Here is a 17,543-nt window from a genome sequence, read left to right as displayed (position 1 = left end):
GCATCAGCAGGGTTGCATTTGGCTCTGGAGGCTCTTGGGGGAGAATCCTTTTTCTTGCCTTTTTTAAAAGCTTCTAAAGACTGCTATATCCCTTTGCTTCTGGCTCCCTTCCACCTTAAAAACCAGTAAATGTGGTTGAGTCTTTTCAAATAACTCTTACACTGACTCCTTGGCCTTCCTCATAGAGATTTAAATGACCCTCAGGGTTACATAGGGCCCACCTGATATAATCCAGCAGCATCTTTTTTTTTTTTTAAGATTTTATTTATTTATTCATGAGAGACACACACAGAGAGAGAGAGAAAGAGGCAGAGACATAGACACGAGGGAGAAGCAGGCTCCATGCAGGGAGCTTGACGTGGGGCTCAATCCCAGGACCCCAGGATCAGGCCCTGAGCTGAAGGCGGTGCTAAAGCGCTGAGCCACCCAGGCTGCCCCAGTCCAGCAGCATCTTATATTAAGGTCAGCTGATTAGCAACCTTAATTCTATCTGCAATCTTTATTATCCCCTGTCATGAACATGACATATAGCTTCTCAGGTTCTGGGGACTAGGATATAGACATTTCTAGGGGACCATTATTCACTTTGCCACAGTCCTATATCTTTGACATTTGTATGATCATCTCTGTGGAATAAATTAACAAGAAATGAACTTACAGAGTTGTGGGGAGGGGGAGAATGCACAAAAGATTTTAATTGCCCTCTTAAAGGTTTAAAATTTCTATTAACACTTGTATTCAAGCCCCTATTTCTTCTCACCCTGACCAATTCCGAATATTTTAATGTTTTAAATCTCTGCCAATCCTGTTGTTTAAAATCAATTAGTATACAGAATTTGAAAACTAAACAAATCTGAGATATGTTGACATTAAGAAGCTGATGAGATGCAGAAGTATCTATGATCCAAAAGCTGATCTTTTTTGCATTCTCTAAGTACCATCAGTTGATGAATAAAGATGTGGCACTGAATCAATACTAAAGGAAATACACTATGACCAGTATTTTCTTGCTAGCCATTCACAGATTTATTAATTTACTAATTAGTCCATTAGTATCTATCATACTCTTAATGCATGCCAGGGACCACCTGACCTCTAGGAATTTACAAGCAGTAAAAGAACTAAGTTACAAGTGATGGCAGATGATTTGAGAATTGACTGTACTCGTGTAAAATCTATCCATACAATTCACATGATCTCATAATGGATCATCTTTATTTTTGACAACTTCACACTTTTACCTAAATAGTTGGGAATCATGCAATATCAAAATATAACATACAGTTGCCAAAACTTTGAGTGTAAAAATTTGTCAAGTTTCAAAAAGTGATCTAAAAAACTGATTAACTGAATTAAGCTGGTCACAAAAAGGCAAGTTCCGCTCATATGAGGGGCCTAGAGTTGTCAAATTCACAAAAAGAAAATAGAATGGTGGTTGCCAGGGGCTTGGGAGAGGGGATAGTGGAAGTTGTTTAATGGGTAGAGCATTCTAGTTTTGCAAGATGAAGAGAGTTCTAGACGTTGGTTGCACAATAGTGGGAATGTACTTAATGCTACTTAAACAATACACTTAAAAAGGAATGAGACGGCAAATTTTTTGTCATTTATGTTTTACCACAATTTAAAGAAAAATCTAAAAAAAAAAACCAACATGAAAAAATGCTCAACATCACTCAGCATCAGGGAAATACAAATCCAAACCACAATGAGATACCACCTCACACCAGTCAGAGTGGTTAAAATTACAAGTCAGGAAACAACAGATGTTGGCAAGGATGCAGAGAAAGGGGAACCCTCTTGCACTGTTGGTGGGAATGCAAGCTGGTGCAGCACTCTGGAAAACAGTATGGAGGTTCCTCAAAAAGTTGAAAATAGAACTACCCTGTGACTTAGCAATTGTACTACTGGGTATTTACCCCAAAGATACAAATGTAGTGATCCTAAGCAGCAGCTGCACCCCAATGTTCATAGCAGTAATGTCTACAATAGCCAAACCATGGAAAGAGCCCAGATGTCTGTCGACAGATGAATGGATAAGGAGGATGTGGTATATTTATATCTACAATGGAATACTACTCAGCCATCAAAAATGATATCTTGCCATTTGCAATGACGTGGATGGAACTAGATATCATACTAAGTGAAAATAAGTCAATCAGAGAAAGACAATTATCATATGATCTCATTCAAATGTGGAATTTAAGAAACAAAACAGGATCATAAGGGATATCAGGCTGATGAATCACTGACTTCTACCTCTGAAACTAATAATACATTATATGTTAACTAATGAATTTAAACATATAAAAAAGAGTTTAAAAAAGAAACCCAATTGGTTATCTACTAAGCAGTCATGAGAGGAAGTTACTACAAACATTTTTTGAGTACCAACCATGCTGGACATTTCCAAGCATCATCTCATTTAATCCTCACAATGACCCTGGGTGGTAGGGATAATTGACCCTATGTTGTAGATGAAGAAACTAAGTAACTTGCTTGCCCAGAGTCACCCAAACTGGGATTTGAGCCTAATTTGTCTTTGTCCTGAATCCTCATGCTTGACAATTAAAGGTCACGTGTGAGATGAATGTGATTTCCATCGAGCACCATCCAAAGTATTCTCTAACGTAGAAATGCTCTTATTAAAAACAACACAAGAACACAATTACTTAACTAGGATATAAAATTCCTAGAAACATGAACTGGCTTCTCCAGCTAAGGTTTATCTTACTAAATAATTATAGCTTTCACTTCCTACCCACCCGCCCCAACATTTCCTCTTTTCTCATTCTTTGTGTCTTTCATTATTAATGTCTGCATCAAGGTCACATAGAGCAGTACAATCCATATTGAGGTAACAGAATTAAATTTGTCCCTGCCTGTACCATTCTTTCATTCAGAGTAGGCTGGGAAAGATCTGTAACGGACAAAGGACATGCCCCTCCTGTCTCTGCTCTGATACAGGCCCTCAATGATGTCACATAAAAAGTCATTTCCTGCTTGATTCTTATCTGTAGTGCTGACCAAATTAATAGCTTTACTTGTGTGTAATGGAATTTGGAAATACAAGTAAAATCACTTCCTATTGGGGTTTATAGTTAAGTCCTTTAAAGTTCATGTACTGGATGCTTTTTTGTCTCTGGAGACCATGAGGTCGTTTGATGTAGAAAAGGAACAAGCCATAATTCATAAAGGAACAGGCTGAAATCCAGTGACAGTCGTGGTTTACCGTCTATCTATGTTCTGGCGAACGTATTTCCAAATCACAAACCTGCTTAAGATTTGCAAGGAGTAAAACCTGACTTACACTAGCATGCAGGTTTTAAATGTAATTAAAAGGTTTGGCTGTTGTTAAAAACCAAATCACTACATGTGGCTCTTTGAAGAAGTCCTCAGCAGCGTAGGGCAATGACAAGATCACCAGACTTATAGTCCTATTTTGACAAGAGGATCTGGAGCTGACTAACCCAGAGGAGACTGTGGCACCGAGTGACAAAGCATGTGTGTGAAAATGTAAACTGTCAAGCATATTCCCCAGGGTCCCTATTCCATAAGGAGAGAGAGAGTGGCGCCCGAATCTGGGGACCAGGCTGGAAATTGAGTAGTCACTACCAAAGAGGTGGCCTCTAAGTTAACATTTAATCAGTTATAAATGTCCATATTTAGATGGCTCTATAATCAATAGTCAAACTAGCAAATCAACCTTCACTGAAAACCATTTGCCTCCTTTACCCCTTTTTATTATCATAAATTCTTCCCTTTGTCCCCCAAAATGTATCCATTCATTGTCAAATGCCAAAATAGGGTGCTTTTTATGCAAAAGATGGAGAGTGACATTTGCTCTGCAGAATTAATGGCCTTGAGAATGAAAATACTCAGTCTACTGACTCTCGACTTTTAAATAGAACTTGTGTCTTTATTATTCCCCTTATCAACAGGAAGCAGATATACAACGGACAGAACTTGATGCAAAGCAACAAGTTTTAAAATTTACGTATTTTTCTTCAGACTGTGATTATTTTTGGAAGCTTGACATCCAGTTTGGCTTTTTCTAAAATGATGTTTTTATTTCTCTGATGATAAGATTAATACATGATAAATAATACCTGATAGAGGAAAATATTATAAAAACGATCGCTACTATTTTTTGAGCAGTTTTACTTTACTAGGCACCTGGCCCCCTGACCTTGCCGACCCTCAGGCAGCACTGTGGGGAAGGCATGGATATTTCTCCCTTTACTGACAAAGATGCTTAGGCACCAACGCTCAGTGAGAGTCCCAAAGGAAAAGATGAAGCGGATTTAAATCCTGGTCATCGAACTCCAGAGCCTGCATTCTTCACAGCAATAGATTCTTTGATGTTTGCTTCTTGTTTATAAATAGGGAGACAGAAAAATGTGGTGTTAGATGTAAACATTCTTTATACCATATGAGTAGAATATAGTGGTTATGGGAAAAGGAGGAAAAGAAAAGGGACCATCTCTCCGCTGCCTTTGGAGGCATGGCCTCCAGCTAGGCTCCACCTGACATTCCACCTTGCTATCCCGTAGAGGTAGCTACGACCGTGGCAGGCTGACCAACCTCTCAAGAGGCCTCTGGAGTCCCTCTCCTACAGTTCATGTATGATCTCATCCATGATTTTGTATGGATCTTTTTGTATGTCTCTTTCTATTTGAAGCAATTTGAGCAATTTCACTCTTCTGTGGCTGAATCCCAACTGATGTGACGTATACATGGGTATATGATTTCTATAGTTGGAATCCAACACAGATTTATAAACTGCCTTTCTCAACTTAATATTTTCTCATAAACATTTAAAAAAATTGGGGGCACCTGGGTGGCTCAGTCGGTTGAGCACCTGCCTTTGGCTCAGGTCATGATCCCAGGGTCCTGGGATTGAGCCCAGTGTGTTGGGCTCCCTGCTCAGTGGAGAGTCTACTTCTCCTTCTCCCCTCTGGCCCTCCCCCTCCTCACTCATGTTTTCTCTATCTCAAATAAATAAATATTTTTTTTAAAAAAGAAAAAACATTTAAAAAATTTCCAAATCAAATGTTTGCCAAGAGGGTAATATTCATTCATATAAATGTGGCAACATTTACTTTCTGTTCCTTTGTTAGTAGACACTTAGATTGCCTCCAGATTTTTACTTCTTATAAATAGGTATTTCTTTGACACAACGTATTAGTTTTACATTGCTGCTATAACATTAGTACAGACTTGGTGGCTGAAACCACAAATAACAAACTGATATTGCATTTTTGTAGGCTGGAAGTCCAAAATGAGCTAAAATCAAGATCTTGCCAAGGCTGGAGTCTCTAGGAAAAGACGCATTTCCTTGCCTTTTACAGCTTCCTGAAGCTGCCCACATTCCTTGATGCATGGCTCCTTCCATCTTGAAAACCAGCAATGGCTAGTTGACTCCTTATACTGCATTACACTGATGCTGACTCTTCTGTCCTCCTCTATCACTTAATAAGGATCCCAGTGATTACATTGGGACTACCTAGATAATCCCAAATAATCTCTCCATCTCAAAATCATCTGATTAGCAATGTCAATTCCCTCTGCAACCTGATTCCCCTCTGCCATGTAATATAACATATTCACAGGTTCCAGGGATTAGGACATGTGCGACCACTTGGGGAAACCATTATTTCACCTAGCACATGCAATAATTCTGCTTCTAGGAGTCTACCTTGCAAGAAGAATCAGAAATGCAGATAAAGGAACTTTTTAAGGCTCCTGACATGTCAAATGCAATTACACAAACTTATATCCCATTTGCAAATTTAAAAAACTCCCATCTCATTCTCAGCACACCATTGTTAGCATAAAATAATGCTGTTTCTCAATATCTTCTTGACATAGAAGTTTATTAATAAGTACAATACCCATGTGTGATAGAAAATTAAGAGAGTACAAGAAAGTTCATAGTGGAAAGTAAGTCTCCTGCTTGCCTGTATCCTCTGGTCTCCCCCAGAGGCTACCACTGATGTTAGATTTTTATATATCACTGTAGAGACATTCTCTACATATATAAACACATGTAATGAGTCACTCCTTTTTACACAAATGGTGATATACTGTGCCCATTTTCTGCTCTCCTCATAGGTTTTTGAAAGAGGATTGATATGGGTAAACAACTATACAATCTCTGATCTAAAAATTCTGTATGTTCTAAAATAGCCACAATTAATTATGATTTATTTTATTATAGTGAGTGATGAAGCACATAGAGACCTTCTAATCCTTTACTCAAAACCATGAGTGAGTGCAAGAGTGCCTGGGTGGCTCAGTTGGTTAAGCATCTGACTTTTGATTTTGGCTCAGTCATGATCTCAGGGTCATGAGACTGAGCCCTGCATTGGGCTGGCACTGGGTGTGGATGCTGCTTAGAATTATTTCTCTCCCTCTGACCCTCCCCCCAGCTCAGGAGCGTGCACACTTACTTTCTCTCTTTCTCTTAAAAAAAAAAAAAGCATGAGTGCGTTAGGATTCTACTTTGTGTAGATGGAAAGTTTCAATGGGCAAAGTTCAATCTGAGGACAGGCACATGCAACTCCATTACTAGAGCTGAATGTTGTGTTTATACTATGAAAATGGATGGTGTGTCCTGTAATAGGGAAACAGGAGCTATTTCTAGCTGAGAGAAACTTACAATAATATATCAAAATGCAGAATAAAGCAGATTTCACTACTATGAATTCATATTTTCATAAAGAATTACAGTGTCACCACATATAATAACCACTTCCTGACACTGTATGGCATTCCCCAACTGTGTTCTGGAAGCTAATAATTTTAGCGGAGAAAAAAATCTATTATCAAAGAAATTCAACCAAGCTACCTTATATTCAAATAATAATCAGTTATAAAACGGAGAGGAAAAAAACATAATAATCATACTAGTAGCAAGAAATGAACACATAGGAATAAAAATTAAATAGATATAAAATAAGCTATGAAATTACATGAGAATATTAAAGAGGGTGAATACACCCACGTGCACACTAAAATGGGGGTGGGGTGCGGTGCTGTGGTTCTCAGGAATTGTGTGTGAGAACAAAGGTCACTGAGAATGAGTAAGAGTGAGATTTTTCTGGTCCAGGAAAGGTTAGTGAGGGTGGTGTATGAAGCTATCAAAGATGTATAAACATGGAAGACCAGCCAGAGGGGTCTCAGAACAGACAGAGAATATCATACGAATTGTAAAGTAGATGGGTTTGGGGCTTTCCCCAGACCCAAACTGCCTTGCCTGGGAATTGAAGAGGTTTCATTTTGTCAAGGCAATGTGATGGAAGAACAAAAGGAAGAAGCTGGAAGTATTTGCCTTGCTTTCTACCACATGTCTTCCTCTCTAGAAACCAGAACCACATAAATAGTTAACTCTACCCAAATACCTACTGACGGGCAGGCGGGTACACAGAAGTTCACAAATTTAGCAGAAATAGGCTGTTAATAGAGTAATGTCACCCTGGAGGATACCCAGAAAGTATCTCACGTTGGCCCAGCAGAGCTCAAAGCACCTTGGCACCCACTTCTTGCCTGGTCTCTTGAGACTCTTTCCACCTGTGTGGAGGCCACTGGGTGTCTTTGTGCCTGGGATCTTTGGCATGGTATGTTCTGTGGAAGTTGGAAGGGAAGGCTGGGTCCCTGGGATTGGGAATTTATCTGTGTAATGAGTGCCTTTCTCCCTGATGTACTATTTGCTTTTAAAGTTTCCTTAGAAACCATGCATATAATACTTAACTCACCCTTGGCTCCATTCTGACATTTTTTTGTCTAAGTCACAAGGACTGTTCTTTTCAATTGTGGCCTTTTGGTTCTCCCTGCTTTCCCTTGGTTTCTAAAGTGTGGCCATTCAAGAGGGCCAAGGCCTCATTTGTCATGCCAAGATTTGTGTTTGTGCTCTTGGCAGGACGTGTTGTTAACCTTTGAGTACTACATCTCTGAAGGAAAAGGATATGCTCCAGTGACACACTTTATGTTAGAAATGTTGTTAGCAGTGGCAGACATAACATCAGCAGCACACAGGCCCAGTCCTGTGGTGTGTGTGTGGTGGGGAGGCACCCCCATACCAAGCCAGTGAAGACATGTAAACTGTCTCCTTCCCTGCCAGGGGAGGGAAGCCACAGCACCCAGTCTCCATCTTCCAGGCCCTCAATGTTTACTCCCACTTCTTTTTTTTTTTTTTTTAATTTAAATTCAATTTGCCAACATGTAGTATAATGCCTAGTGGTAATCTCATCATGTGGCCTTCTTAATGCCTGTCACCTATTACCCCATCACCCCACCCACCTACCCTTCTGCAACCCTTTGTTTGTTTCCCAGAGTTAGGAGTCTCTTGTGGTTTGTCTTCCTCTCTAATTTTTCCCCACTCAGTTTCCACCCCTTCCCTAGGGTCTCTTTTGCTATTTCTTATATTACACATATGTCACTCCCACTTCTCTTGTCCTTTCCACCTGCACCCCTCCCCACACTGCTGCATAATCACTGCCCTTCCCCATCCCCAAAGAACAGGGTGGTTGTCTGAACTCTGGGCCCGTCCACCTGAAGGAGGCAAGCGCCAGAGAAGTGCCTCCTTTTCAGTCACTGCTACTTCCATATGACCCACCCCTGAAGGGACTAAACTCAGATCTGGGATTTGTAGTCTACTTAGCTCAAACAAGCAAAATAATTTGTGTGTTGATTATGGCTACTCTACAGAGACGTCTCAACTTTTACCAAGAGTCTTCCATTACTTGTGGCTGAAAACACAACCACGATATTTCAGTGGTACCTTTTTTGTCTAAATGAAAATCATTTTCTTTTTTCCTGATTAAGGAATATGAACTCATTTTAAAGAGTTTTTAAAATATAGAGAAATATAAAGAAGAGTGTACCTCCCTCCCCAAATAATCTCCAACAGTTTGAGGTCAAACTTCCTAGGTTTTTCCTGTGCATGCACATATATTCAGACTTTATAAAAAATGTGACTGTACTATTCATGATGTTTATTCATGATCTATTACCACATGAGATAACCTAAGACTCAGAGATACAGAATAGGAACCACCTTGTTATGGCTCATGAATTCTCTGGATGAGGAGTTTGGACTGGAGGCAGCAGGAATGGCTTGCATCTGCTCCATGAAGTCTGGGATCTCAGCTGGGAAAACTCAAATGGCTAGGAATAATTGAAATGTCTGGGGTCTGCAAACCTCTGGAGGCTTCTTTCTTCATTCTCAGAACTAGCACCTGGAATTGGAATTCTGAGCCCAGCAGGGATTGGTGACTACATGTGGCTTTTCCACATGGCTTGTGCTTCCTTACAACATGGTAGCTTCAGGGTAGTAAGACTTCCTATATGGTGCCTTGAAGTTCTAAGAGTGAATGAGGTAGTTGTGTGGCTCTTTGTGATCTAGTCTTGGAAGTCCTATAACATCATTTCTGCCATGCTGTATTGGTCAAAGAACTCACAAGCCCACCAAAATTCAAGTGGAGGGGCCAAAGTCCCACTCTACAGGAGGAATGTCAGAGAACTTGCAGCTGTGTTTTCACATTCTGATAACCTTTTGTTATTTTCACCTAGCATGGACAGTATACTGGTTTGCATTGTGTCCCCCCAAAAGGTATGTTTAAGTCCTAATCTCACTAATGTGACTTTATTTGAAAATAGGGTTTTTGTAGATGTAATGGAGTTAAGATAAGGTCATACTAGACTAGAGTAGGCCCTAATCTAATGACTAGTATCCTTATAAGAAGGGAGAAGTTTGGACATAGGTACATGGACACATAGGGAGAAGACTATGTGAAGAGGGAAAGATTAGAGTAATATGTCTATAAACCAAGGAATATCAAGGATCACCAGCAACCACCAGAAGCTGGGAAGAGTCAGAGACATCCCCCAGAAGCTTCATTCTAAGGTTCTTGGCAGTGCTTTTGCCATTTCCAAGAGATCTTTAGCTGCTCTGAACACAACACAACAGATTGGACAACTGAATCTTCAGAGAGAATATGACCCTGCTTGATACCTTGATTTTTTTATTTAGTCATTTATTTTAATTGCAGCATAGTTAACATACAATGTTACATTAGTTTCAGGCATACAACACAAAGATTTGACAATTCTATATGTTACGCTACGCTCACCACAAAATGTAGCTCCTGTCTGTCACCATACAGTGCTATTGGCCCCTATTATGTATCAGGATCGTGCTGGGCTCCATACAGTGCTATTACAATATCATTGATTATATTCCCTGTGTTGTGCCTTTTATCTCCATGACTTAGTCACTCTGTAACTAGAAGCCTGTATCTCCCACTTTCCTTCCCCCATTTTGCCCATTATCTTATCCCCCTTCCCTTTAGCAACCATCAGTTTGTCCTCTATATTTATGGGTATGTTTCTGCTTTTGCTTTTATTTTTGCTTTTTAGATTCTACACATAAGTTTAGTTATATGCTATTTGTCTTTCTCTGACTTACTTCACTTAGCATAATACCTTCTAGGTTCATCCATGTTGTCACAAATAGCAAGATCTCATTCTTTTTTATAGCTGAGTAATATTCCATTATACATATATATACCACAGGTTCTTTATCTATTCATCTACCGAGTGACACTTGGATTGCTTCCATATTTTGTCTATTGTTAATAATACTACCATAAACATAGAGGTGCATACATATTTTTTTTAAGATTTATTTATTTATTTGTTCAGAGAGAGCGAGAGAGAGGCAGAGACACAGGCAGAGGGGGAAGCAGGCTCCACGCAGGAAGCCCGATGTGGGACTCGATCCCGGATCTCCAGGATCACACCCCCAGCTGCAGGCGGCGCTAAACCGCTGCGCCACCGGGGCTGCCCGCATACATCTTTTTGAATGAGAGTTTTCATTTTTCTCTCTGATACCTTGATTTTGGACTTCCATCCTCCATAACTGTGTGAGAATAAATGTCTGTTTTAAGCCATGACAGTGACCTTGTACTTTGTACTTGTCACAGTAGTCCCAGGAAATGGACAGTTACCCATACCTGTATAGATCTCCTTGTCATTTCATAGTTGTGCAAAGTAACCATTCAAGGCTTTATCATTATTCATTTAATCAATCTTAAATAGGTCTAAGGAATAGCCTAATAATAAGCATGAAATTATAATTTATGCAGTTAAGTGGGTGACTCATAGCCTTCCTTGGTTTTCCCCATAGGGCCAGCACAGTTAGCACAGAATTGGCATTCAAAAAATATCAATGAACTTGTTACCACCACCAAGAGATTATCAGAAAACACGAAGTCTGATCACCTACAAGCATTATATTAAAGGATTCCAAATATTAAGGATTTTAAGAATGTCTTGTCATTTCTGGCGATCTGCTTGGTCAGGTGACCTCTGAAGAACAGGTTTAAAAAAAAACTTCAGCCTAAGAGAGCATTTCCATAGAGCATCAAATATTTTAAAGTGAAAGTGATTATAGTACAAAAGAGTTAAAACCCATTGTTGGGTACAGATGTGATACTTCCAGTTCCCCAGCCAAAAAAGGAGTTTTAAACATCTAAGCCTCTTTGCCAAGTGTTAAGAAATGATTCAGAAATGTAAGCCTGGCAGACGACTATGGAAACCTACCCCATGCATTATAGACCTTTTCTGCTGTTCCTTTATGACTTCTGGGTTGGATGAGGCCTCCTGTGTTTTCCTTTTCAAGTTCAATTATCTGTTTCTTGGCCCCATTTGTGACTTCCTGTACGCAGAGGGAAGGCATGGGATAAACCTGGAAAGGAACCACGGGGCTCCTCCCTTTCTCTCCTGGTGCCAAGTCAGAGCAACAGGCAGAATGGCTAGCTCTGGAAGTGATGAGGCTGCAAGCCCTTCCAGTCTCGTGGTTTCTTTCTTCTACAGACCAGGAGTCTTCTCAAGAAGTGCCTATAGAAAAAAAAAAAAAAAAAAAAAAAGAAAGCCTGTCTTCATTCTAAGGTGCTTGGCAGTGTTTTTGCCATTTCCAAAGGGATCTTTAGCAGCTCTGAACATAATAGACTAGACAACTGAAGTGCAGCAAGAGTTCTTATTTCAGTCCATAAATCCACAGAAAGTTGTGCCACATGAGTAGGTGTTTATTGAGGACTAGGGGATTGGGTGGGTTGACATCTTTACTTTTTCTAAATATTTGGGAGGTGGTATCCTCGGGGGACACCCTGCCAGACACTTCCTCTTTCTGTGGGGATGAATGGAAATGTATATGCTACCTGGACAGAAAGTTCTTTCTGCCTCTGCCAGATGCCAAGTTCTGCATCTGGATGGGCAGAGCTTCTCCTTTGGCTCAGGATCATGCTGGGCTCCAATAGCCTAGAGAGACTAAATAGGTATTTGGGAGAGGGCCATTTCTGCTCCCTCCAAATAATAGTGGGTTGTTTTTTTGGCCCCTATTATGTGTCAGGCTCTAGGATTGACCAGAAAACTAATTTGGCTGGAGGGAAGAGTACTATTGCAATCATTAAGTGCCTCCCCCAGATCTAGTCCTCCCCCTCCTCCTCCTCCTTCTCCTCCTCCTCTTTTCTTCCCCTTCTTTCTTCTTCTTCTTCTTTCTTCTTCTTCTTCTTCTTCTTCTTCTTCTTCTTCTTCTTCTTCTTCTTCTTCTTCTTCTTCTCTTCTTCTTCTTCTTCTTTCTTCTTCTTCTTCTTCTTCTTCTTCTTCTTCTTCTTCTTCTTCTTCTTCTTCTTTTCTTCTTCTTCTTCTTCTTCTTCTTCTTCTTCTTCTTCTTCTTCCTTCTTTCTTCTTTCTTCTCCTTCTCCTCCTCCTCCTCCTCCTCCTCCTCCTTCTTCTCCTTCTCCTTTTTATGAGAGAGAGAGCTCACTTGAATGCATGAGTGGGGGTGGGAGGTAGGGTAGGGCAGAGGGAGAGGGAGAGAGAGAATATTAAGCAGGCTCCAAGCCCAGCGAAGATGGGACTGTATATCACGACCCTGAGATTATGACCTGTACCAAAATCAAGAGTCAGACACTTAACTGACTGAGCCACCCAGGCACCCCAAGTTCCCTTTCCTCTTTGCTGATAGAACACCAATTTTGGGGAGGAGGGCAATTGATGGGAGTGACTCCAGCTCCCCAGCCCTTGGTAATTGATTGACTCATGTTGCTATGCTCCTTTACAGCTAAAAGTGACCATGTAATTGTTCTGGCCAATGAGAATTAAGTAGTGGTCTCGTAGGGGCTTGGAGAAACCTTTTTTTGGCCTAATAAAAATGGAATATCAGACTAGCAACACTCTATTCTGTTCTGTCTTTTAGCTGCCTTGAACATGGATTTGATGTCTGAAGCTACAGCAGCCATTTTGTGGCAGTGGGAAAGAAAGGCTTAGGAAATGATCTGTGGACAAGTATGAAGGAAGGGATGAGGGCGTTCCACAGTCTCTGGCTCCAACGTGGTTGAGCTCCTGAATCAGTGGCAGTTAACTGCCAACTCCTCAGTTACTGCTGCCTAAACTAGTCTTAAGTCTTAATCACTGCATGGTTGAATGCATTTTTAAGTGATGACAGCATGCTTCTCAAATTTTATATCAAAGTGCCCCTATTAGTAGAGGTATAGTGACATGAAGCATATAGTTCAAACTGGCCTTCCATCAGCAAGAAATGACTTCAGATTTTATCTGAAACACACACACACACACAGTATTCTAAATATAATATATGGATAGTTATATTAATTTATAAAAATATTGAAATTGTTATCAAGAAAAGGGTTAGAAAGACCTTTTCTTCCACATTGTAAAATTGATGCTGGTAAAAAGCAGTTTGTTTAGCCTGGGGCTTTCTTTTTTTAATTGAGATATAATTAACATATAACATTAGTTTCAAGTGTACAACATAAAATATTACTTTTAGGGGATCCCTGGGTGGCTCAGGGGTTTCGTGCCTGCCTTTGGCCCAGGGCGTGATCCTGGAGTCCCGGGATTGAGTCCCGTGTCAGGCTCCCGGCATGGAGCCTGTTTCTCCCTCTGCCTGTGTCTCTGCCTCTCTCTCTCTCTGTCTATCTTGAATAAATAAAAATAAATCTTTAAAAAAAATATTACTTTTATATTTTTCTATATTTTGAAATGATCACCACAGTAAATCTAGTTAACATCTGTCACCATACATAGTTACAAAAGTATTTCTTGTTGTGTTGCAAACTTTCTAGATTTATTCTCTTAGCAACTTATACATATACAGTGCAGTGTTATTAACTCTAGCTACCATAGTGTACATTATGGGACTTTGAGTAGTCCCTGGCACACTGCCCATATCCCCAGAGGTACAAATACCATGGCTTGAAAATATGAATAAAAGAAGCAATAGGAGAGAAAGATAAAGAGGTCAGTGGAGCTAAAAGAACAATGGCCTTGGAGTGCCAGGCTAAGGAATGTGGACTAAATTCCTTTAGAAATGGACCACACTACAGATGATAGAGTATTAGAGAGATTATACAAAGCTAAATGTTAGAGTAGTGTGGTGGCAGGATTGGAACTGCATGCACGCGGGGGTAGTAAGGTAAGAGACTCTGTAGTGCATCCGGTAGGACCAAGTTCCACTGTGAGTGGCAGATAAAACAGCAGCTTAAGCAAAGTAGATTTTTATTTCTTCCCCAAGAGAAAATAAGAGGCTCAGAGGTCAGTAGTCCGTTGCAGGAAGGGTGGCATATAACTACATAATGCTGTTCCAGTAATCAATGGCTACATAACAAGCCACTCCAATTTAGTGCCCTAAAACAAGAGTGATCCTTTATTTTCCTCATGAATCTGCAATGTAGGCAGGATGCTGTGGGATAGCTTGTCTCTGCTCTTGACAGCAACTGCTTGGGTTGCCCAAAGGCTGCAAGGTATTTAGTAAGTGGGATCTGGAACCATCAACAGGTTTGTCATTTGCACACCTGATGCTGGCTGTTGCCTGGATCCTCATGAGGCTGTGGATGGAAACATCTATGTGTGACTGCCCAGTGAGGCTGCTTGGCTTCCATCTGGCCTGGCTCTGCTGGGACACATGTCTTTGGAGTCCTGAGGTATTCTGTGAGGAGTCCAGCCACACTGAAGCCCCCGTGTTGGAGGGAAAGAGAGAGATGCTCAAAGACCTCAGCTGTTGGAGTCTTCCTAGTCCTGGTGCTGGGCATCTCCGTGAGTGAGGCTTCAGATGATTTCAGCCCCCAGCTTTTGATTCTGCCCATTGAGGCTCTAGACAAGGTGCATCAGACATAAGCCACCTCCCCATCCCTTGGGTATATTCCTAAACCACAGAATCTGTGAGCATAGTAAGTGGCTGTTCTATGGCACTAAGTCTTGGAGTGATGTGTTATGCAACTGTAGTGACTAGATCCTCAAGGATTGTAAGGCATCTGAGGGTAGCAGGTATCCCTGAGGCTTGGAGTCCTTCAGATGTAGTGGTTTGGGCCCATGTCAGCAAGGTTGTCAGTGGGAATGAAGCCCTTGGGGAGTTTTCAGCCTCTGAATCCTGATAGGAACTGAATGGCTGGGTTTGATCACAGTAGACCTCATCTCTCTGGAGAGATCAACAGCCTTTGCCCAAAAGGCAATGTTTTGGTTCAGAATCTTCTTCTTCTTTTTTTTTTTTTAATTTTATTTATTCATTAGAGAGAGAAAGAGAGAGAGAGAGAGAGAGAGAGAGAGAGAGAAGCAGAGACCCAGGCAGAGGGAGAAGCAGACTCCATGCAGGGAGCCTGACGTGGGACTTGATCCTGGGTCTTCAGGATCATGCCCTAGGCTGAAGGCGGCGCTAAACCACTGGGCCACTAGGGCTGTCCGGTTCTGAATCTTCATAGTGATGATGTTTGGCTCCTTCAATCCCTACCCACTTCATTAGAGTGGCTTGTGAACTTGAACTTGAAACAATGGCTGAACAATGCATGGATCAGATTCCTTCTTCCCCATGGGTCCATGGGAGCTTTATTTGGTGTGGAACAAGTAGCTGTGTGGTTCTACATGAGGACTGGATTCTGAACATAGATCAAATCTCAGCTCTTTAATTAATTCCTACCCATGACACCTTGGCAAGTCATTTATCCTCTCAGAAAGCATCTCCCATGTCCTAGGATTAGGATGAAGATGAGGAAAAGAGATGTTTTATGAATGCATATCAAAAAAGAGATGTTTTATGAATGCATATCAAAATACACACACACCTCGCCCTCTGACCACCTGCTCCAGCAATTGGCAGAAGAAAGCAACAGAGGATGCATTCTGGAAAGTACAAATTGAAGCCAACTCGTGGGAACAGAGCAGAGTCCTAGGACTAGAACTTTTGCTTTTGATAGGGCTCATTTTTATTGAGGACAAAATTGGAGCCCAGAGAGATTAAGCAACTTGTCCACAGTCACCCAGCTGGTTTCTGAAGCCTCCATTGTTCTTTTGGGGACATTCAACTGAATGAAGTAACTCTAGAGGAAGGGATGCAAGAGACTAAAGCAGATGTAGGGATGGGGTGGGATCCAGTAAGAGCTGAGGGTTTGGCCTTCTTGAAGGCTTGTGAAAAACTGAGAAAAGGTGACTGAAGCTCTGGAAAGGCCAGGGGAGGAGTTACGGTTGTTTCCTTCTGTCCAGTTCTGGGTTGTATGTGCAGAACCTGAGCAAGTACCTACAGTGCCATGTGTGTTTGTTGGAACTCACAAATTTCTAGAGCCCACAGAGTAAAAAAGTAAACTAGGTCAGATCCAAGCCTGACACAAAGCAAGAAGAATGCCAGATTTGCATGTTAGGTTGCTCATTATTACACAAAAATGCCATTTTCTCCCAGGCTGGCTGGGCCCCATCTCCCTCCCATCTATAATTGTAGCTCTTCAGGAAGAAGATTGGTCTGTAGTTGTGGAAAATTCTGGGCAAATCAATGTGCTATTTCTAGATGTCAGGTGAGCTCCAGGACTCACAAGTCTTCAACCTAAGCCCATTAATCAAGTCTGATGACTTAATTTACTGTTGAAACAAACATGTCAATTGCAATGTGATGCATTACAAACGTCTCTGCTTCCCAAATGGCGGGGGACTTACAGCCAGAGAAGAAAAAAAGAATTAAGCCCTTCTCCAAACAAAGACATTCTCCCTTTGTATAATCAGAGACGGGGAGAAAGGATCTGAGTGTGCGTTCACTGGCTTCTGTGCTGGAGATGCCAATCATTTTCTCCCTGCCCTTCAGAACTTGCAGCAGAGGCCCCAGGAACTGCCCACCTATCTCCAAATGTAGCAGCTGACCAGCCCTTGCGGAGTCCTTCTGATTTTCCAGCTGTGTGCTTGGGAATAGGAAGCCACAGTCATTTAGCTAAAGGCTATGTTGACCAAGGAGCTGAAGCTGCTGTTGTGAGCAGCCATTTTTAGCCTGATCCCTGGAGAACTCGAAATGAATCAGATGTAGAGAGGCAGTGAGAAGCCCCAGTGCTCCAGGGAGAGAGACAGTGATGGAGACAATAGGTCACCTGGTTCCAGATGCTTTCCTGTTGTCGACATGTGGCCTCCTGTACTTCCTCTGTTTACTGAAAAAGAAAATTAATCCAAGATGGGCAAGAATCTTAGTATGTCCCCAGGAGGGCTTGCAT

At 41.2% G+C, this 17,543-nt stretch overlaps 1 protein-coding gene across 4 annotated transcripts in view; it reads left to right on the top strand.

The window, feature by feature from the left end:
• Window positions 1-17,543, top strand: part of SNX18 (sorting nexin 18) — a 141,132-nt gene that overhangs the window by 39,105 nt on the left and 84,484 nt on the right. Inside the window, exon 2 of one of the 4 annotated variants that reach the window (XM_077895991.1) lies at window positions 13,259-13,914. The exons of the other annotated variants lie outside the window; for them this stretch is intronic. Within the exon in view, the coding sequence (XP_077752117.1) occupies window positions 13,259-13,329 (71 nt within the window). The 3' untranslated portion in view covers window positions 13,330-13,914. Of the gene's footprint in view, window positions 1-13,258; window positions 13,915-17,543 lie in introns of those variants that run through there. 4 annotated transcript variants of the gene reach the window in all.

This window comes from Canis aureus, chromosome 4 (genome assembly GCF_053574225.1).
Source record: "Canis aureus isolate CA01 chromosome 4, VMU_Caureus_v.1.0, whole genome shotgun sequence".
In the NCBI taxonomy this organism is placed as follows: domain Eukaryota; kingdom Metazoa; phylum Chordata; class Mammalia; order Carnivora; family Canidae; genus Canis; species Canis aureus.
The sequence above is the reverse complement of the archived record's forward strand: the minus strand, read 5'-3'. Positions and strand labels throughout refer to the sequence as shown.